The 23,070-nt window shown below is 34.5% G+C and overlaps 1 protein-coding gene across 2 annotated transcripts in view; it reads left to right on the top strand.

Annotated features, from left to right (window-relative positions):
* Positions 1–3,462, top strand: part of LOC113500497 — a 42,493-nt gene extending 39,031 nt beyond the window's left edge. Inside the window, exons 5-6 of one of the 2 annotated variants that reach the window (XM_026881320.1) lie at positions 1,808–1,949; positions 2,914–3,462. In XM_026881320.1, the coding sequence (XP_026737121.1) occupies positions 1,808–1,949; positions 2,914–3,057 (286 nt within the window). In that variant the 3' untranslated portion in view covers positions 3,058–3,462. Of the gene's footprint in view, positions 1–1,807; positions 2,277–2,913 lie in introns of those variants that run through there. The other variant, XM_026881321.1, reaches the window with a different exon arrangement.
* The last annotated feature ends 19,608 nt before the right edge of the window (positions 3,463–23,070 follow it).

Below are 23,070 nucleotides of genomic sequence, written 5' to 3'. Positions count from 1 at the left end.
CATACGTGAACGAATAATAAATGTGGTTTTCGAACGTGTCGCGCAATTCTACTCGAGTACGATACTCTACTCGTTCGAATAGTTTATGAAATGTTGGCGCCCAGTTGAGAAGTCAAACTAACGGTCTTACCATGTATAGTGACGGCAATTTGCTTTACAAATTATTCATGTGAAATTTTTAATGTCTAAATAACGCTACGTAAGATTAATTGATTTTGGCCTACTATAGAAAAAGGTTCAGAATAAATTGTTAATGCTAAAGACTTACTTCAGTTGGATACGTAAAATAGCTACTCTACTAAAAAGTCGCTCATAAATTTTTTTATAGCCACGAGGAAGTAAAAAACTACTACTTGCACAAGTTCGCAGAGATTTCGTGCACTTGAACAAGCGATTTTACCACAGCAAAATTCAACAACTTTTTTTTATATCAATTGAAAATGACGGTGGTTAAGACATAATTTCTGTAATATAATTAATAGAAAATTAGTCAGTAAGAAAACAAAAACGTACGGCAACGAAGTCACATCTACGCTTCGTCACTGAAATTGTTTTAACCAATCCAGCTATAATTTTCCATTACAAAACAGTGGTACCTAAGAAATAGAGTTTCACACACTAATAATATAATTAAAGAAAACATGCCCATTTTCTGTGTACTGTTGTGGTTAGTTCAATCCTCGTGATAGTTTAGTTACTATTTTCATTAACGACCTCTCAAAAGGCAACAATGACAAAGCAGATTTAAGTACCCCCAAGTATATACCTAATAAGTTTAAAACTTACTACTTAGGTATAACCTCAGTCCATTAATCTTGCGAACTTTCTCTTTAGATTTATTTTTGACAGCTCTTACATTTAGGTACAATTTAAAGATAAATGTTCTGTAACCAAGTCTAACAGAGTGAAATGAACTTGTAACAAAGTCCCTAATATATATGCAGATGTATATATCTATTTTTAGAGTATAGGAGTAGTTAGTACAGTAGTAGGGACGAAACATTATGTATGTATACTAGTAAATATCTTAATGGTAACAATATAGCCGTTCGTTAATATAAGTTTACGTTTAATATTCTATTTTCTGCTAAAATTTAAGAAGACAAAAGTACTATACAGTTACACTTTATGACCGTACTCAGTACTGTTATTTGTTGTTAAAGCGGCAACTGTTTTATTCAGTGAAATAATAGAAACAGCCTGGAGAGAGACGGACAGAGGGACAAATAGACTAATAAAACTATATTTTGGGTAGATAAAACCTTAGAAGCCGGCTATAGGTTTGGTTTAAACGCGTCCCTAATGTGTATCGTTAAATAACATTCTATGTAATCCTAGCTGTCCTAGCAAACGTTGTTGTACCATACAAATGTATTGTGGGGAATAAAAAATAGATGATCTATTTGCAGACCTAACAATGCGCCCAAAACAAATTTCTTGAGAATCGGTCGAGCCGTTTAAGAGGGAGTGACACGAGAATTTCATAATATGTAAGATACATAAATCAGACGTCATATATCAGTTAGAATATGGCATAAACTATGGCAGCTTATTAACGAGCGAGAGCGGTAGCGTAGATAGCATTACGGTCATGATATAGAACTTTGGTTGGGTCCAAAACCAGCCGCGAAATCTCTTTATAAACGCGCATAAGAAAGTTGCTATTAAAATAAACTTGTGAGCACCATATTGTACAAAAGTAATAAAACCTGATTATGATCATTTTTGTATTATATGATTATTTATGGTACGGTGTAGGTGAGTTCAACAATTTCAAATTAATGTCGATATTCTATTGTTATATCAGAGAAATGCAAATACCGGAGCAGTTGGAGCTGGAGCGACGTCGCCGGCGACGGAGGCGCAGTCCGCACGACCACAACCAGAAACCCAAGAAACATCGCACCTTACTCGTGTCCGCTATAGACGAGCAGGCTAAAGTCATACATGTGAGTAGTGAATCAGGTTTGATTGTTTTTATTATTTACTTATTGTATTCTGCGGCGTCACCCGCGTTTGTGTTGGTTATAGTGTAGGTAGTAACGTGGGACAGTCGATGATGCCAGCTAATTTCCTGAAAAGTTTAGATTGGTAAAGTTGTGTTTTAGCGATAGAATCGGTTCTATAAATACGGCGTGTTAAAACGTTTAAACACCTTGTAATGGCTAACACAAAATACATGTAATCTGAATACAGACAAGAATAATTAAATGATGCAACATTTTTCTTATGCGTAGTTATCGGAATGGCTCGACTAATTTTGGACCCACCCGGAGTCCTTAATCATGAGCTGACGCGTCGGAGTTGAGCTCACAACCCCTCGATATCCCGATAAATACGCCTAGGTAAACCGTCGCAACATGTAATAATGAATAATTCTCACGGTAGTTACTCTAAAAATACTGACAATCTAGCAAGTATAAAATAAAATATGTACAGAATTGAGAACGGTCCTAATTAATGATTCCCAAAATATAACGTAAGGAAAATATTGCCATAAACGACATAGAGTACGTTAGGTTTCTTCAACTAGTCAATACTAGTCTTCCTTGTTATATTTGTTTGTTTACCTTTTCAATCGCATTGTTTTGGCAGCGTCCAACCCTTGTTTGATTTCAGTAGCGCCATCTAGTAGTTTTGGTGCAGTCTTAAGTTTCATCAGAAACAGTTCTTTAGCTATCGTTGTTAGTTACCACCCAATAGATGGCGTTCCTATACTCCAAGGTAATGAGAGGCTTAAGTGTCAAACGCAGTTGGATGGCCAAGTTCGTTTATTAGACGTTAGGTGGCTCTATAAAAGCCTAGAGTTTGGAATGTTAACTTTTTTGGTAATGCTGCTACTGATTATAATGCTCGTTATGCTGAAGACAATGTCTGTGCTAGAAACTCTACTAAAGTATTTAAATACCTCAGGTGCTGGACCCAGATGAGCTGCCTCGCCGTGCTCGCTACACCATCATGGTGACAGCCTGCTTGCTGCTCTTCCTCTGTCTGTTATTGGTCGGCGTCACACTGCGAATGGCCCCACTCATCGACGATATGGGTGAGTACTATTAAAATAAGTTTTGGAAAGCTTTTGCACAAACTTTTTGGTCCTGCCGAGGTTGTGGAATCAAGACGCTGCACTACTACATGTGGTACGCTATCCTTCTTTCACAAGCTGAATATAATTATTCAAGGACTTGACGGTATGCGCCAGCTGGTATCTTAGCCTGCACGCAGGCTTTTACTCCTTCAACGCACTTGAACTAATTGCAGTACAGTAAAAAAAAAATTGTGGTTCCTTGATGCTTTTGGAGTAAAGATAGATATTTTTTTATAAAAATGCTTTAGAAAAAACGTTTATGTAACAATTGCTATGGGGTTGATGGTACCATAAGGTAAATAATTTCAAACTTAATTATGTCTTTGAAAAGACACAACTTTGATTTGAAAAACAAGATACCTCCACAGTCGTAAATAAGGAACTTATGGTACACATGTTGAGCAATAGTATGTATGTCTGATTTGATTTGATTAAAAAGTTTAATAGATTAACCAGTGACATACATCAATTGTATGTTTGATTTGGTCATCTTTATTGTTGGTTTACATTCGTTTTTCCTGTGGCACAAAGACACCAAGATTATTTCGCTTATTTAGCAACTGTTATGTCATTCCAAGAAAGTCGACAAAATCTAGATTTCTAAAAGAAAATGCTTCAGTGCGCTTCCATGGATCATGTCCAAGTGTACTGTGGTGACTTGGGTAAGTAAGGTAAGTAACATTCAACACAAAAAGAAATTACACATACATTCAAATCATAATTACCTGTGAGACAGTTTACCACCGTCTCTTAAGTTGGACAGTGAATATTTTGGAAGAGGGACTGATGTACTGTCCCATGTATAGCGTTATGTATATCGAGATTGTTTGGAAGAACTTCAAACAGAAGGAGGAAAGCGTTGTAAATTTACCTAATTTATATTTCTGCAGTACTGATTCTTAAAAAAAATGTATGGTAAAAAGCAATATGGAATAGAGTAGCTGAATAAGTTATTTTTTTTATTTCATTGCATATTTAGCAAAAGAAAAAGCAACAACCCGTTGCGTGAATATTGTCCAACATTATAATATTAATTATTAATCTTAAAACGTTTTAGTTGAAGATTTATTTTTCAGTTTACTAATTGTGTAAATAAGTATAAAATCAAACTGTAATTATTGTAGTCACATACATTTATTTTGCTCTTCAAATGCCTGATAAATACATTCTGGTACCTAGTACACGGTCGTCAGTCACTCGGTCTCCTATTAATCATCTAACTAGTAATCGCACAAACTGTCTCGTTAGACTCCGGTGTAAGGTTCCAACAACGTACATAAACCATACAAATGACTCCTAGTATGGGAATACTAACTGGCCATTAACAATGACCTTGATATCTCCGTTAGTTACCAAGTATTGAATACACTACGAAGTTTCAAATTGCTTTAGAATAGAGTGACCAACTAGAATGGAGTCCAGCTAAAACAAGCAAGAGTTTTGATCAATATATAATGAACAATTGTTACCAGTTTATAAATGTATTAATTGTAAGGCAACCAAGTAACTGAATACGAATTAAGCAAACTTTGATTGGATAATTACTTTAATGAATGTAAATAATACGATTGATTATTGCATTAACGCCATTATCCAAACGCAATAAGAAGAATACCTTTTTTAATAAAACTACCTCAACAGAACCTAGAAATAAAACCTTGATTACTTGACACAAATAATCACTTACATAAAAAATGTACTCGAGTATTTTTTTGTTAAACTTTTCCTATTGAAGCAATTTTCTCTACAAACAATGCAACTATTCCCTTGATACTTATCATGCCGGTTTTCGATTACCTTCGAGGTAGAGTAGCTTTTAATATACAACTGAGCTACTATACACAGCTGTACCTGTATAAAACATGAACAAAGAATTATTCGCGTGTAGTACGAGCACTTTTGTTCAAGCGTTACTAGAATCGCGTAGCAGATAATCACAATAATGCATTTTTCGTAGAGCGAAAAGTGCCCATTAGGACACGTAAATCGTAGCTCATCGTAGCTCGTAGCAAGACCTTGGCGTAGCATTAACGAGAACATTTTCGCAGAGTTAATGGAGTCCAATTATAGACATTAAAACTACGAGTTCTTATAGTCTTAGCAAAGATTACTTTTACTCTCTTATTAGTGTCTTATTTCGCTGTAAAACTTTTCAATTAAGTTATCCAAAGGCCTTCGTGGACATTCATCTTTCTACACAGATTAAAATAAATGATTATATTTAAATTTCCTTCGAAACCTTTTGTTAATCTTTCTTTTGTGGAGACAAGAACAATGTGAGATATGATCTTGACAACTCTGAGATAATGAAGTCAAGGAATTTTTGGGGCGCCTTCTTAATTTTAGATTTCTAGGATTTTTTTAATGAGTTTTGTGTAGTTGATATGCATGTTGTATATATGTAGTACATTTTTTCTGTTTCAAATAAATGTCGGTTCCTTTTTTTATTATGCGGTGTGCTTGTAACAATTTTTTTGTCATATGCCCAGAAAATAATGTCACGTCTCGCTTTTGGGGGTTTCGTGTACCAAGGGTTAAGATGAAAACCTATTTCCCTGATACTAGGCTTTATATAAATGTAAATCAGGAGCCCTTACAGGAATATAAGATACTTTTTGATAAGTGAAAATTCGATTTCCTTAAGCCTATTTTACGTAACCCTAATTTTTGCGAGTCTGACTCGAATTTGATCGGGTTTTCCCTTTCTATTATTGATAATTGCAGCCACTACCTATACTTATATTTATGATTATAGCTCAGTCAGTGTATAGCGTGACACTTTCCCCGGCCCCCTCAGTGGTGTGATTTGAATCAATCCGCTCACTGATCCAATAAACCGTTACGCGTCAACAAAAATAGATTACTACTATATAAAGCGATAGTCGACACAATTGTGACTTCGTGCAACTACAGATGTACCCTAAAACTAATGACGTAAGATTTATTTTTGTATAAAGCAATTAGCTGACCCAGCAAACGCTGTTTTGCCATGGTTCAGAATAAGAATATTTACGAATGGAAAAAAATAACTTAGTGGTTTCGAAACATACATGTTTCTTTTTTTTAAACGACTCCCGCACTAAGGCTTTAATCCTTGTGTATTGGGGTGTTTCACAAACATAAAATGCACAGAACAAGATCTTGTGGATCTCAAAAATGCTTGTCCTACGCGGGGATCGAACCCGCGACACGTCGCGCACAGTGGGTTTGGAGTGATGACCTCAACCGCTTGGCTGTCCATGCAGTCTGAGTCTGATGTTCTTCGTTTTTCAGACCTATCCAATATGCACACAAAATATGAGCCATTTCGGAGGAGTATACCGTGACACGAGAATTTTATATATTAGAGAAGATAGTGGACATAATTCGGAATTCTGGCAACTACAAATGTACCCTAAACTGATGACGTAAAGTACATTTTCAATGAAGCAATTTAAATGATAATGTTGATATATTTTCATGAAAAACGTTTATTATTCACAAATTAGAGTTGAAATAAAATTCGTTGTAAAAATGTATTTACTGAGCCTAAATGGAATTCCGGCCAGTACGCGCTGCTGAATGGCAAATATTTGAAGTTGGTTGAAAATGCATTTATTGCGAACATTGTATGGAAAGAGTTGTATTATTCAGTTGCTGTGTATTGATATTTGTATATGACGAACTAAAGCCTTATTTATAACGTTTCCTCGCTTTTATCAATTATGAAAGTAGTAGTTGTTGCTGCAGCGAATTGCACGCTTGTCCATATTGTCCTTACCAATTTGTTCCAGAAAAATTGGCTTAAGGTTAAGCAACAGTTCTTACGATCATAAATTGGTTGGGTGTTGCAAATAAATTGATTTGTCATCAAAATTAATTGAAATCCTTGTACCCCAAGTCTCGCGATTACTATACGAACTAGACCGGTTTTTTTATCTTCAATGGAAAAACTGACTATAGACGTTATTTACAAACGACCTAACCCTGTATCGGATTGACTTTCGTCTAATAACTTGCTTCTTCTTGTATTTGAAATGCTGTGTTCGACTTTGCGTCGTTCTGTAATTACAGCCTATTCAACCGCTCGGTCTGATTCAACGCGAGCTACGTTTGAGAAAGCAAGATAATATATTTGATGTATGTTCTGTGGTAACGGTTGCTCACTATACTGAGATTGGTAATGTCTCGGATCACGTCATTCTTAGTATCTAATTAAATATATTATATTAAATTAAATCCGTATTTCGTTTGTTGTTTGTTGATGTTTGATGTCATGTAACACGGATAAAAATATTAAACTAAATATAAAATGCGCTGACCGTTTTTATAATCGAGTATAAATCACTTAATATGTCTTTATATACAATTTTTTAAAGACAAATATGTTTATGGTGCATAATAGTACCAGCGTATTTACACCCCACAGATAGACATAAGCCTCTTCCCAAATAGCTTACGGCTGATAATAATTCAGCAGTGTTCTTAATTACAAAAGACGTAACGGTATAAAACTTTTTGTAAAGAAATAAAATTGTAATATCCTTATCGAGCTGCAAAATTAAATTTAACTCAGCTATATCCATGTGTACTACGGGTTTAATATTCATTTAACAGATATTAAGATCATTAATATTTATTACACATACAGACACAGTAAATGGTTGATTGGTTGGAAAACTGCCAGTTAATCGTCAAATTTTAATAACTATTATAACCCACTGTGCCAAACGTGTATCAGTTTACACTGTTCAGGTCGTAAAACATACACATATTTGTTTGAAAACTAATATCGAATTAAAAAAAATATTGAAGCGAAAAGGATAATAGGTGTGTATAATTGATGATCTCAGTATATTGAGCGTCTTCAGCAGCTCAATTCAATATAAAATTAAATGATGTAACGGTTTGCGCACGCGTATTTATCGGGATGACCCGACTTGTTTCGGACCCAACCGGAGTCCTTAATCATGAGCTGACTCATGACTCGCGATCCTGCCGTCACGTCACCTCAATACACGGAAAAGAGCGGTATCTTTTTCCACAATTTTACTGCCATATAACTACTTTAAGTGATAGTGATCGCTTAAAGTAGTTATAATAATTCAAAATAACAACAAAAACGGTGGATAGACTTTGTCTCGAATACATATATCACAAAACATGCATGCCTCCTCTAACATACTAATAAAACCGTGTAACTAATTGTATGTAGTTTAACGTCAATCCGAGCTTCAGGAGTTGTGTTTAATCACATGTGTTGCCGCGCGTTAATCCCGGTTAGGGACAGGTGACGGGGCGCGGCCCGCGACTGACGAACCGAATTAAGGGGAACATGCGCCCATTAGTCACTTACTCCTTGAATACAGTAAGATTATCAATCAGCCTATATTCTGCTGAGATTCATCTAAGAACAATTATACGTTTGCAGAGCCCTGGTGGTCCTGTAAAACAAGCAAATTTTGATCAGCTAATCAAAGCTCATAGTGAACTCCAATACCTGGAATTTAGAAATTTAAGAGAGTTAAAATTTAAACTTTTTGACTGTAAATTATGTTCGTATAGGTAACTAAGAATGATATTTGGTATACTCAACATAATATTTTCCAAAAAAAGAATATATTTCATATCAGTCAAATACCTTAATTTCTAGTCAACAAAATAAGATCATGTTAATGGATGTCGGAATTAAATTATGATGTAAACCTTTCGCAGGCGTTAATTTTAACTAAGTAAGTTCAGATATTAACATGTCGCTTCCACGGGTTCACCGCAAGGAGGAATCCGATCTTTTGAAAGGCTTTCATGGGTCTCAAAAGGAGGCGCTCTTAATGCTTTAAATCTAAAATGAAATGGGATACTAACTGGGGATTCGATATAGCTGCATTATGTAAATATGTTAGGGATAGGCAATTTTGGATAGAAGGGGCATCAGTAGGCATTCATGAATTTAGTGCAAAATAAAAGGAAATACTTTTAGGATGCGTACGAAAAAAAAACATTAATTAGGACAATTAAAAAAGAATCCGATTATCACTTGTTCGATCTATGTAGTTAACAATAAACTTTTTGTTTACTTTCACAATAGGTTGTTATATGTCTTTTTTCGTTTATACAACCGCAAAAATCTATATTTTATATTAACATTATCTATCTTTTGTAACATAAAAAAATCACAATACTGTTTTGTATAATGACAACATCTTCTGACGTCACTGAATTACGAAATACTTATAACAACAAAGAGTACCTATAACTTTACCTTGTACCTATTACTTTAATTTACCTAAGGTTTATGGAAGAGTTTAAAGTAAAGTAAAAATAAAATTATTATGACTTATATGACGTAATATCTTTAATATAGCCAAGATATTGTGCAGCATAGTTGAAAACTCCGGTTGATCGCTCGCACCGAGTAATCATGCTCCATTCAACGCTGTTACTCTGGGGGATTTCTCTAGCGTCCTTATAACGTGTACAATCGCCAACAAAAGTGGCTACTGACATATTTACATGCTTCTAATCAAATCTAAATCAAACAAGTCTACTTGCGCGGCTTGGAGCGTATAGTACAAGCCCAAGGTCAAACTACTTAAAGTTTCTTTACAAGTTTATAAATAGCTTTAGAATATTGAAATGTTCTAAACTTGGAACACACGTCGTGTATTTTTATTTCATTCTTGTTATTTGGTAGGGTTAATGTAATGTAACATAGACGTAATGTAGTCAGAACGTATATTAAAAAAAATATCAGCATATAAAACCTTCTGCATTCTTATAGTCGGTCAAAAGAGCTACAGAAAATGTTCATGTTATATGAAGCGATCTCGTATGGAAACTTCATTCGCTATCGATGCTATTGTTATGTTCAAATATTAACATTCAATCTTTCATAATAACGTTGAACATACTGCAACGTCTTGTTTCGACGGCATTCAATACTCATAGTTGTCTTCTTTCTTTTTTAAATATAGACAATGTTTTTTAATTTAACTTCCATTCGCGACGGGATGCAATATAGTGTATTTACATACAAATCAAAATGGCTGCGACTTTTATGCATATATTTTCGATGAAAGTCATTGACGTATTTGCATGGATAGGACACGTACCTGGCTTATAGTATTGACTTTAGCCTTGTAAATAAGGGTCTTTCATTATTTTGCGAGTCTCTGAAAAGATGACTTGAGTTTCATGACAAACTTAAGAAAAAATATAATGGTGACTGGTGTTAAGTCGTTATCGATCCCAAATCTAAATGAATAGGTATAGTATTACATTTTTTTTTATTTAGACTTAGTTTACAAGCTTTTATCGAAAACACTATTAAACAGGCCCAATTTTGATTGTGTGTTTAGGTGTGTTTAAACTTCAAATACTTCGTTCTGAGAGCATTAAAATTAACTCACGGCTTGGCTCTCATACTAGAGTCAGAGGATTTATATTAGTAATTTTATATTCAACAACTACTTCCACACATCGCCATCTAGTCTCAACCTAAGCAAAGCTTGCATTATGAGTACTAGACAACTAATAAACATACATACTTATACATGAACAACAATAAGTACTCATGTTCTTCATCCAAACATTGGTCCTGGGTGGGAATCGAAACCACAACCTCCTGTATAGCAGTCAGGGTCACTGACCACTAGACCAACAGGCCAGTCCAGGAGTAGTGAAACATTTTTATACTGATTCCAAGTATCTTTGCTGTCGGGGCTGCAGAGATATTGCTACTCAAAGTTGTGTCGTTGTCGTCAAGTTACGAGTGCCAACAGTATATTAAATAGAACGAGCAATCGTTTTTGTATACCTGATAGCATTTCTCAGGGCATTGTCGTTTCCTTTGAATGGAATACCTCGCGTCTGTTCCTTTGTTTTTCTCAAACATATATTTTTAGGTTCAACAGATACAACTTCGATTTATTTTTTCTGAAAGTAATTGACATGATATGAATATACTGAAATGTCAAGTCAAGGTGTTAGTACCGGAGGACGCCAGAGGAATTCCTCCCTGGTTGATATTTTTTTCTGTGTCAGGGAGTAATTATATCTATTATGTAGGTATTTATCAATTGCCAATTACTCATAACACAAGCTTTGCTTAGTTTGAGATCAGAGCGTTATGTGGACTGTGTAGTTTGTGGAATATTATTATTATTAACTAGTTATACATTGAAATACACACTTTTGATTTCGCACCATGTTTCATGTTACGATAAAGGTAATGCAATTGTGATTATGTTAGTCATAGTAGTTGAACTCAGTGATGTTGCCCGCATCGTTCCCGTAGCTAACACCTTATCATAATGAAAAGAACAATGCTCTGTTGTCATGCACACGTGTGACAAATACAAATATCATGTAAATTCATTCAATTTTAATGGCATGATTAAGTAAGAAATAACAATCTAAAATGTTAAAGCTGTGCACGTTTTTAGCTGGTTTACAAACAAAGTTTCTATAATGGACTTGAATTGTTACCTTAATATAAAAAGGTCCTGTAAGTATGTAGCAACCCTAATTGGTAACAAATAATATGTATATGTATAGGTACCTGAACTAAATTAAGACTACGAATTTAGCTACGCCGTAGACAGTTACAAATACACGTCGTAACGTATAACATTATCTACGTAGAACATCTAGAATTTAGTATCTAAATTCAAATGGAGCTTTTGTGTAAGGATTCCAGTTATCAGCTGATACCATTGTTAATTCTGCTCTAGTAATCATCTCACAATGCTGTTCGTAAGTAGATTTACAATAAACAGCGGTATCAGACGAGGGCATGTCGGTGTCTCGAACAGACGACAGTCGTTCCACCATTCAAAGCATATCGCGAATTTCAGAGTTAATTAAGCACTGGTATTTGTGATGACAAGTATACAATACGTCAACTGTCGAGCAAATACCCAATATTTATGAATTTACATTGTATTCGCGTATCATTGAAATAATTGTCGTACAAATTAATAACGAAAGAGATCATAAAAACATCTGGCAGTGTTACTTAAATGTGTTAAACTTTTGAAAGGTCATTTCAAGACCGTTTTTGTTGCAATCTTGCTGTGAATAACAAATAGCTGAACTAGATAGTGTTGACCAAGTTTCTTTCTCCAGATTATGTTAGGGTAGGTCAGGAGTGCAGTCACCGCGCGTCCGCGCGAGCCAATTGAGTTTGGCAAACGTGCTACGGTGGCGGCGACCGTTACAATACAATTTCCGCCTGGAGAGTGGTCTTCGTTTTTTAGCCAATAGATGGGTTGCACTAGTCTCGGTAACAACCTAACCTGATTTATAGCGATAAAGTTACACGGACCTTGGTTTAAATTTATGGTATTTGAATAGACGTTATTTGAATTTGCGTATCACCTATGTTAGGATTCAGATAAACGAAAGAATATCATTTGAAGATCGAAAGTTTGAAGGTATATTCGGATTTTCAATTAGTTTTGTGTATCACTAAGTAATCTAAATACTTTGAAAAATTGTTTTCTATTTCCTCGTATAGCATATATCAAATAGTAGATATGTTTAATACTTCAGAATTTACCTTAGCCTGAGTAAGCAATAAAACAGTCGTTGCCAATTAGTCGATCCGATCCTACGACACAAGTATAACAGATAAAAGAAACAAAAGACGTGTTCTATTTTCAATTTATTTGTGTTTTAACCACGGCTCTTGACATTTAGAACTCTTTTTTATCATATACTATAATGTGTGGTAGAAGCTTTGAACACAATGCCTTAAAAAAAGAGGTAAACTGCAAAGTGTACAAGCATTGTTTCAGTATTTTTACTGTGCCATATGTATTGTTATGTGGACATTTTTTTCAATTCACGAAGCAGATTAGAGTCTTTTGTCTTCCTTTACTTTTATTTCGGCGTTTGTTGATTGAATTAATTTTATAATAATTTTATTATAATTACATATTTGCCCGTTATAATTATGAGCGCATTTTGATACGTCAAAAATAAGTAGGTATAAGTGCATTTTTTATCAAAATTTACAAACATCTTTTTAGAATAATATAATTTTAATGAATTTCAACCAAATTCAATTTAATATGCGCCATGTTAAAAATGTTGAAAAGTTAAAACAGATAAATTACTGAAAAGTGTTTAAGTTATAGTAAGCTATAATCTGAAGTAAAAATAAAAAAAACAACCTGTATCCTATTAAAACCGCAGATTATTGAAAATTACCAAGTAAAATTCACCTCAACAACAATCACAAATAATCAGTACAAATTGAAAAGCGTAAGTAAAATGAAAGTATAAACGCAAAACACGTTTTAATGTTCAACGATTTACATCGAATTTCATATCGGAGCTTATCATAAGCCGTCGACAAAACGGCAGAAGAAATTGGAAATGTCTTAAGCTATTTATCTCATTCAGTGGAAGGATATTCCATATTTAAAAAATGTGATTGAAAAAGGGAAAGTGGGCAAATTGCGGTAATTAAAACCTCTGTGAACAGACGTTGAGAGGTAGATAAATTATTTGGGGCACGTCGTCGGCCGCGACCGCTGCTTGCAGGTTTTGATAACGTCACTCACACTTGACGCAGCCGCGGCTTACCACGCGTTTTTAAGAACGAGATTAAGTATGAGGGTTTAACTAAGTATGGCACTTACGTTTTTGAGGGCGAGATAAAACAATTGAAGCGACCTTTCGTTCTTCCAAAAGATTTTTGGCTGTTATTTTCGGAAGGTGCCTTGATAAAATCATCATGTGACTTTAGGTATTTGAATATCCTGATTTGTAATTAAGAGATAAAAACTTAAATTTTATTACTAAAATATAAAAAAGTCGTGCCCATTAAGAGAGAATTGATACCTAAATTATGTTCCGATAATATATTCATTAAATGTTAACTTTTTACTTGCAATATCCAATTATTTCAAGTATTTTACGCTTGGCTCCGGTTATTACAGTTGCATACGTTAATCATTCTTGGAACGCTGTCGTGAATTATTCGAACGATGAGCAGTCCATACCGAAGCCGTAACTTGGAATGAATAATGACACAAATCGGAAACATAGTTAATTAACCATGCGTCTTTACAATCCTAGTGTAACTAACCTGTCGTAACATTTGTCCTTTTTTTAACTGAGATATTCTTCACAGGAGAATCAATAAATCTGTAATAGTTTTTGTTCGAAACCGTTTGAGTCTTTTATTTCGTATGTTTGTAATGAGTTTCCATAAAATAATATTGTAATAAGTTATTTTTGGAACTTAAATAAATAGTTATAAGGTGTATTATAAGCGTGACCTTTTTGCGGGTTCGATCTCCGCAGGACAAGCATTTGTGTGATCCACCAACGTTTGTTCTGAGTTTAGGTGTTCGAAAAAAACTTCGGTGAATTTTTTTCTAAGGTAATAGTACCTTCATTACTTAACTTAGTTTTGACATTGACGAAACAATACACGACGAAAAATATATTTTGTTTATAACATTTAAGACAACAGCATTAAATATCACTAATCTCGTGACTAGTTGTAAGCTTGAAAATCCTCGGGACCGTCCAGCGAGTCACGACTCCCTGCCTGCCGTTTTTGTTAGTTCTAGTATTCTCGCAATAGTATACATAAGGCAAATCCAACTTACAAAGGCTAAATCACGCATTGTTCATAGCCATGACTAAACATTACGACCGTTGGGGCAACCTTAAAAAAAATTAGATAACGCATATATAGTTAAACTATGTTTATATATCCACTATTTTCCTTCAAATTTGTAATTCTCTTGATCATGTACACTTTTCCCAGTTGGGCAGTTGTCGGATTTGATAGGACTTTAAGGGCCTGTTGCACCACCGCCAAATAAGTTTCCGTTAAATTACTTGACAGATCTTTTCATACAAGGCATGTCTAATGTTTGAACTTATCTGCCGGATAGCGGCTAATCAGTGATTGTGAAACAAGCGCTTAGTAATACTACATATTTTTATCAGACCAGTATCTAGTCAAGCTGACGACATAGTCAGTGGTGCTTTACATAGGCGGTCGATGGTACTTTCTGGGTAGCTCATTAAGTTGGTCGTCGTTTGATAAATAAAAACTGAAGCTTACAGACACTCAAAGAACAAAGAAAGAAATTCGATATTCTCTATTACGCGCCCTTTTTCAGTATCGGGTTTAACACGTTGTATATCTCATCATCCTTTTTGAACCGCACTTAACGATGGCTAAAAATAGGAACGATAGAAGCATTGAACATTTATAAACATTGATTTAAAATGACAATGGAATCACCCCTGTTAGGACTATTTATAGTATGGCAACGCCAATGTTATGCCTTGAAAACCCTGCGCGGTACCTACGGTTCGCAAGAACAAAAATATACAATTTACGATAGCATAAGAAGTGTAACTGTGAAGCAAAAATAATATTGGTTTAATAACAAAAACATAAAACCCACTTCGATTGAAAAATACTGAGCCAAATTTTAGGTTTTTTTTCTATTACATACAGTTATAATTCTCATACTATCGTATATTATACAAATGTTTTATTTTTGCCGCCCCAGGTTTGCCCTGAAAGTATAAATCAAAACTAGTTCTGGCAGCATTCAGATTACTCTCACCCCTTAAACAATATCAATATTTGTTAAAACATATTTATCATTATTAATACATCGTGCACTTTTTGATTGACGTGTTCACAACAATCTTGAGTATATTTGGAAGAGCATTCATAGCTTTCATTTATCGTTATTTTAACTTCAAAAATGAATTTATTGGGATTTACGTCTAATAATTCTAAAGTAGAAGAGCATTGTGAGTAAATACTTAAGAAGTGATTAGTTGTAAGTCATTAGTATAAGTATAACCCATAGAAAGTGTTATTACGGTCTAGAAAACCTTAATAGCATTCCGCTTGAGTAATGGAGGACTTTGAAACTATGCACAAAGCGCAAAGAAAAGATAAAACAAGTTCTCTCAAAAAATGTTTAAGACGTTCCTTTTTTTTCATTCAGGCTTTGGGGCAAGTAAAGAACCGGTCAAGGGCGAGTCTGAATCGTAACACTGGTGGTTCCGTAGAAATAGGCTTCAAGATAGTAAATTTGCACAAAAACACGGCTACACAAAAAAATTATCTTAACCGATGTTTTACCTCGATTCAACATTTGTTACAGCGGCAAATATATAACATAATCGTTAAAAATTAAACAATCTAGTTATCAAAGTTCATTATATACAGCTTAGTGACAGACGGATGGACAGACTGCCAGACGGACATATAGAGGAGCCTTAGTATAAGGGTTCCGTATTTTGCTATTTAGTACGGCATCTTTACTCCAAAAATGAATGGCTTCTACTTAACAAGGCACTTATCAAGTCTCAAACATTCAATTTTCAAACAAGAACATCTCTATAACGCATACAAAAGTTAAAAAGGCCTCATTATTTCACAATTAGAAAATCTTTTGTCTTTGCCCTAAATAAATATTATAACAGTGGTAGATACTTTGTTACCAAAATTACCGTAATTATTCACCGTTGGATTTATAATGACTCTGTTTCTGGCAAGGCTTTTTAATTAAACCCAAAACGTTAAACAAGGGTCATATGAGTACAATTCGTTAACTTGGAATATTGATACAATTACAAAGATAATTGAAACCGTATGCTATAATATAATTAGTAAATTATGTCTGAATAAACACAGGTCAAATTACGAAAACCTTTCAGCACTACGAAGATTTTTACTCTTTAGTTGTTATGTTGTAAAAAGCTTTTTTCTTATAGCTGCGATGAGTTTTCAAGAAGTGTCAGTGATGCCACAAACGGCCGCTATTTTTCTCTCATTAGTGACGAGTTCGAGTCGAGTCGCGTATTCCATTACCAGGGCGACATAGCGACGCCGTACATCAGCCGAGAAGCTTGATGCACAAATATACGGGTTAAACTACGTAAGTCGATCAACGTCCGGATAAAATTGATCATAGCAAGTCGTTGCGATGCGCATACATAATTGAGCATCAATTTCATATTTCACTTGACGATTTTTTATGTGTTGAGTTTTCTTGGTTTATTTTCAGATACTTTTAGTTGTCCGTTACTGAGTGATGGTGAAAATTTCTATCTTATAAATAGCGGCAGGACGTTCGCAACCGCTATCGTGTTGGAAATCAATTTCCAATGATTCCTTAATTAGTAAACTTAAATCATTAAGTAGAAAACTTTTCGCGCTCGAACATTTTGTATACATCTAGATAGAAAACATGCGTCCAAAATATGTTATCAAAGTTTTGTGCTAACTTCGTAATATGGTATGTTAATATTTTGTCTGAATTCCATTTCTTAGACTTAGAAATATCTACTCAAGAATTAAATAGGATTTGGGATCTAATAAAAGTTTGGTAAACTCGAAATTCAACGTTGTATACTCATTTCTTGCTTTGTAAATTGGCAATAAAGGTTACAAATTAATTTAAAATGAATAAAGTAATTTTGAGGTAAGTTTCATAACTGGATTTACTATCGAGACTTTGAATAGAAACCCTAAAATTGTAACATCATATAAATACAAGATTTAATGCTGAAACGTACTAGGTCTTTTGCAGTAACATTTTAAGGAGTTAATTTAAGATATACTTGGCTATACAGGCTTAGTTTGCAGTTCGTAGCCACGTAACCACTGAAGCACGCAGCTCACAAGCGGTAAGTGGTGTCTACAGCGCGATACAGCTCGTCAGCTGAGCCTTCATGAATAAAACAATACTTTACGTGTCGCGAAAACCTGCTCCCATCATCCCCACATCATCCCCACAGCACCCACACATCACCCACATTACCCTTTGCAGTAATCAATGTAGTTTCCGACGAGCTAGTAACTTATACATAGAAACTATGGCAGGCTAAAGTCGAGTTCTGCTTCATTACAGGGCAAAGCTTTTGTCTGTAAGTTAAGTGATTCTGACTAGTTTGACTTCGCGTATAGAAGCCGATACCCTAATATTTAACAGTGCACTGTAATCTAAAAAAGATACGGATTATTATTGATTGATAATTTGTATATGAAGTGAATGCGTATGCAGTTAATTAAATAATATCGTACTGTAAGTGATCAGTAATGTCGTCGGCAGTTGTCGTCAGTAATTTCATAGTTAAAAATGTATTGGATACCAAACCAATAAAAGGCAAATCCAATTCGAAATAAATTATTGGAACTCAACTGACTAGTTTAATTGAATAAAGTAAAACTTGTTTTTGTTCTCAGTCACATAATATATCTACAGTATTCCCTCATTTCAATGAACACTGCTGCGAAATAGATAATATTTGATATCAAACATCAATCAAATATGAATTATTTAGATGCCGAAGTGACGTCGATCGATACATACTATCCTATTGTTTTAATATAGATGAGGTATTTATAATTAGTTACAAATTTCAATTGGCAAATATACTTGCATGCAACATATTGTTGTGTTATGAAATATTGTTATCAAGCAGATATGGCAGACTGTAATAAATCTAGTGCAACATATTATTAATCGTAAATGAAATGTGTTGTTGCTATGGTTACTTGTCAGATTTATTGAACACCTTTTGCACAAAGAAATTTTATCTTTGTATCGCGGGAGAATTCACTAACATTCAAGCCACATGCACAAATACATAGACTTCGCGAAACCCGCGTATCGAACAGTAGGTTTGGCGTGGTGACTTTTAACACTCAGGTTTCCGTGGGATCAAGTAAATAAAAATTTAAGATTAAAAGTAAAAATTGACAGTATTAAATATTCCAAATAGTATCTGTTCAGTTCATTCAGTATCTGTACTATTTAACTCACAAAGTGGGAAGTTACGGTACACGGTATAAGCACTGATTTGCTACATTTTGCGGGACAGTGTGCGTCGTCCCTCTCTTATAATGGTAATGAAATAAGGAGGCTGGTAGCTGTTTCAAAATTCTACATTTAAATTTGGACAAAAATTGCCTCAAATTAAATCATCTGTTTAGTTGATTCAAGCGTGCCGAATGTAAGTCTCAAGTTAAAGTAAAGTACAAGATTTATAAAAATGCTCAATACTCAATACTCAATACTTTATTGCTCCGAAATGTCCGCAGACCAGTTATTAGATCTCTACCTACCTGTATAGGTACAGCGTGTATCAGTACAGTCTGTTCACTTTTCAATATTACAAGTATTAATTATAAGTGTTGGTTTCAAACTAATCAATGACGTCATTAGTTTGTAAATATTTTCTAATTTTGTTCTGTTTAAAATGATTCCCTTAAAAGCAGTGCTACAGAATAAGGCTTCGAATTAATGTGTTATAGCCGTAATAAAGAGGTTCGTTTCTGCACACTTAACATTCGACTAACGACTGCGTCCCAAAAGAGTTCTGACGCTATAGTGTTTTTTCTTGTAAGTGATTATTTAGTGGCTTACATTCGATGAACCGTGACATGAAATGTTAAAAGAAGAATCTTTGTTTACCAAGTGTGTCATTCTACAAGTTTACGTGTCAATAATAACGAAAAACAAGACATCTAATTTTTGTTTGAGGTTTCCGTTGTAAAGCTTTAATCATTACCTATTAATCATAGAAATCTAAATAATAAGGTAACTATTAATCTTTTATTTTGTCAATACTGACGTCTTCAAAATTATGCTCAAAATATTAAAGCAATTAAACTTTTAATAGATTTCTCATTCGGTTCGGTCGTTTTGCATACAGTATGTAAATATATTCAAAAGCGTGCTTAAACCCAGTTAGCCCGCACAAGGTTTAGGTCGTAGTCAGCACATTTTAATGGCGCTCGCGGCACGGCTCTGCCTGTTACGCGACGCGACGGGGCGACGACGGGGCGACGACGGGGCGACGGGGCAGCTCACAATCGTTCTAGCCTGTATCTACGTACAATGTGGATAAACCCGGCTTTTTACCCCACTCTCTTTGACTCACTGAACGAAGACCACGGAGACTTACGAAGAAATTTCTCTTATGTACCATCTCGCTTTGAATTGTAAAGCAATCTTGTTGTTGAAAGATATTATAAATTCAGATCATGTTTACAACGATATAATGGCTTACGGGATCTGCGGTCTGGATAACCCTATTTCCCTTAACGTTATGCCGCCGTAACGGAAATAGCTGACGGTTTTGGGTTACTATTGGTTATAAGCAAATCGTTAATCTTAGCTATTGTTAACATAATCAAGCGTCAATTTTAGAAAACATAATTCAACCGGGATTTAGCAATTTCAAAACAATTACTCTCTTCAATAAATTGGGACTTTGAAGTTTTCCTTATAAAAACTGGTAGCAACAACAAACTATTTTGATTAACGGGATACCATATGCCGCTTGAAATTGGTCATGCTGTAAACCTAGGAGAGCAATTTAACCAATATATTTTCAAACAAAATGTGACCATTTCTTTTATATAGTTTTATTTGTATTGTGCTTTACGATTACCAGTCTTCGAGCAATTGGTATAAAATTAATTAGTTATACCCATTGCTTAAAAATTAATAAAATTAATTAGGATAAAAAAACTTATCATGGTTGGTACCATTTCGATAATTAATACGCAATCATAGTAGTCGCTTAGCGATAGAAAAAGTTATATGTAATTGTAATTTGCCCAATGAAAAGGCCTTTTCGTGAACTAATTCACGTTTACATTTCTATCGCATTGATTAATTGCATCAAGTTTTTTTTTGTCAAAAGAAAATCAGTCATGAAGACTTTTTGATGACGGATGTACAATAATTACATTGATTTTAGTCAGTGTAATAATACAGCTTTTAGAAATATCTGAATCTAAGTGCTTATGTAAAATTGCTAGACCAAATATTTCTTAACAATCGGGTATTCTAATAACAAAAGTCATTCGTCCATATAAATATGCAGCAGTTAAGGGCATGACATTCGCAGATGGTTTTAAAACAAACAGTTTTTGAGCTCGACTGTTTTTCACGTAGCGGGTGTTTCTGGCACTCCGTTTAATTGGAGAGATACCTCTATACGTATTTTTCTTTAACGCAAAGCCACCTTTGTAGATTTTATATCAGCCAAGTTAGTCCAAACAATGGGAACGATTATTGGATGCTTTTCATTTTAAATGCAGATGAAGTTCCTATTGTTAAAATGTAATAAAACCTTTTACGCAATTGCTAATCCTACACTACAATTAACTTCAAATTTTTTAGAGATAAAGGCTTGTATCTATAAATAAATGTAACTTGAACACCAATCAAATGCTTTATTTTCCTTTTAAAATTGAGATCAGATACCCGACTCTTCAATTCTATCAAAATCATTGATTTATGAGATCAAAAGAAATAATTGAGATTGATTAATGTAAACGAACAATATCAATGTTCCGAAAGGGATTTTTATTTGCGGTTTTGTCAAAGTTAAACAGTCCCTGAATTGTTCTTGTGTGTGTAAGTAGGATGTAATTGAAATCGTGTACCGCAATGTAAAGAGCAATTTTTGCTTGTGAACATTGATCTAATGAAATACCTCCCGATTGTTGGCATTCCTTTAGTACGAGAGAACTCGTTTTATTGCACTGTAAACTAGTTGTTTGAAAACGCTTGCGTAACAGAATGCTAAGTGTTTTAATAATTTGTTTTGATTCACTTTACAGTTGTTTTTCTTACTGTACTCCTGTAAACAAAGTTTATGTTACATATTTATTTGTTTTACGTTCTAGGAATGGATTCGGCTTCATTGTTTCCATTTTCAACTAATGCAGCTTTTAATCTGTCAAAATAAATACTGAAGTCCATTATTTCTCGCGTTCCTTGGACCAAAGAACAGTGTATCGCCGCCAGCGTAGTTTACAAGTTGTCAGTCTAGAAAAACACGTAATCAAATATATGTCGTAATCGATTTGATGGTGACCTTTATGTACATCATTCGAAACGTGTTGTAATAAAACTCGCTTTATTTATGACCGTCTAAAGCCTTAAATATGATCACAATATTTCTATAAATGATGTGATACCTATAATAAAGCCATGAGCTGGCTGTATGGAAAGCTTTGTAAAAAGGTTTTAAGCTTCTGCATAAAGCAGTATTCCTCTTATAAACCAGTATTAATCTATCTGGGTTTGAAGCCGTTCATCCGGAGAGCAAACAATTAGATACTTGCTAGTCACAATCAAGTGGGGAAAGTAATTTAAAATAGTATATACCTATAGAAAAGACAGTGTACAGTTTTGATTAACTATAAGACTTAATAAAATCTATGATGAAATGTTGATGTCGAATTTCGTACAGTTTTTCGTGACAGTCATTTGTAAATGGAAGTCGTATTTTTACGGTTTCGCCGCAAAAAAGAGCTAAAAAGAGCCCTATTACTGAGGGTCTGATGTCTGTCGGTCTTTCCACAGACTGTATCTCATGAACCGTGACAGCAAGAAATATTTTTTACCAATGATTTATTTATTTATCATCCCAACGATTGATCTTTAGCCTTTTAGTACGGAAGTCGCATGTCGCGAGTCCGACTTGCACTTAACCGGTTTTTTATATAGTAGGTATCTGAGGCAGTAAGTTTGTCTTACACCAGGCTTCCTCAACGATCAACTTCACACAATGCACCTTACTGTTCAACAACGGGGCAACTTGACAGCTTAATACTCCAGGTCACTGGAGCAAAATGCTCGTTGAGAACGAATTTCCGAACGTGTTCACTAGTTTTCTAGGACTGTCATAGGTGAGCACTGATATGATTTCACTGAAATCACTATCAAGATAAAATAAGCCCTAATTAAATGCATGTCTAGTTTAATTTTACTTATTAGTATTAGTACTTTCGCCACAGACTAACGGCTAACCACGTCACTCCGCTTTTCATCTCGTTGTGTCAGATTTGGCCTCGTTGCTCAGTGCAGTGATCATTTTTAATTGTAACCACAGTAAATCTAGTTCTAAAATTAAAACTTTATTACGCCGAGCCGATAAGTACGTCACAAAACAAACTCGTTTGCGGATTTACTTCATTTATTATGCAT

The sequence above is a fragment of the Trichoplusia ni genome, chromosome 14, assembly GCF_003590095.1.
Source record: "Trichoplusia ni isolate ovarian cell line Hi5 chromosome 14, tn1, whole genome shotgun sequence".
In the NCBI taxonomy this organism is placed as follows: Eukaryota; Metazoa; Arthropoda; class Insecta; order Lepidoptera; family Noctuidae; genus Trichoplusia; species Trichoplusia ni.
This window is presented reverse-complemented; position numbering and strand designations above follow the sequence as displayed.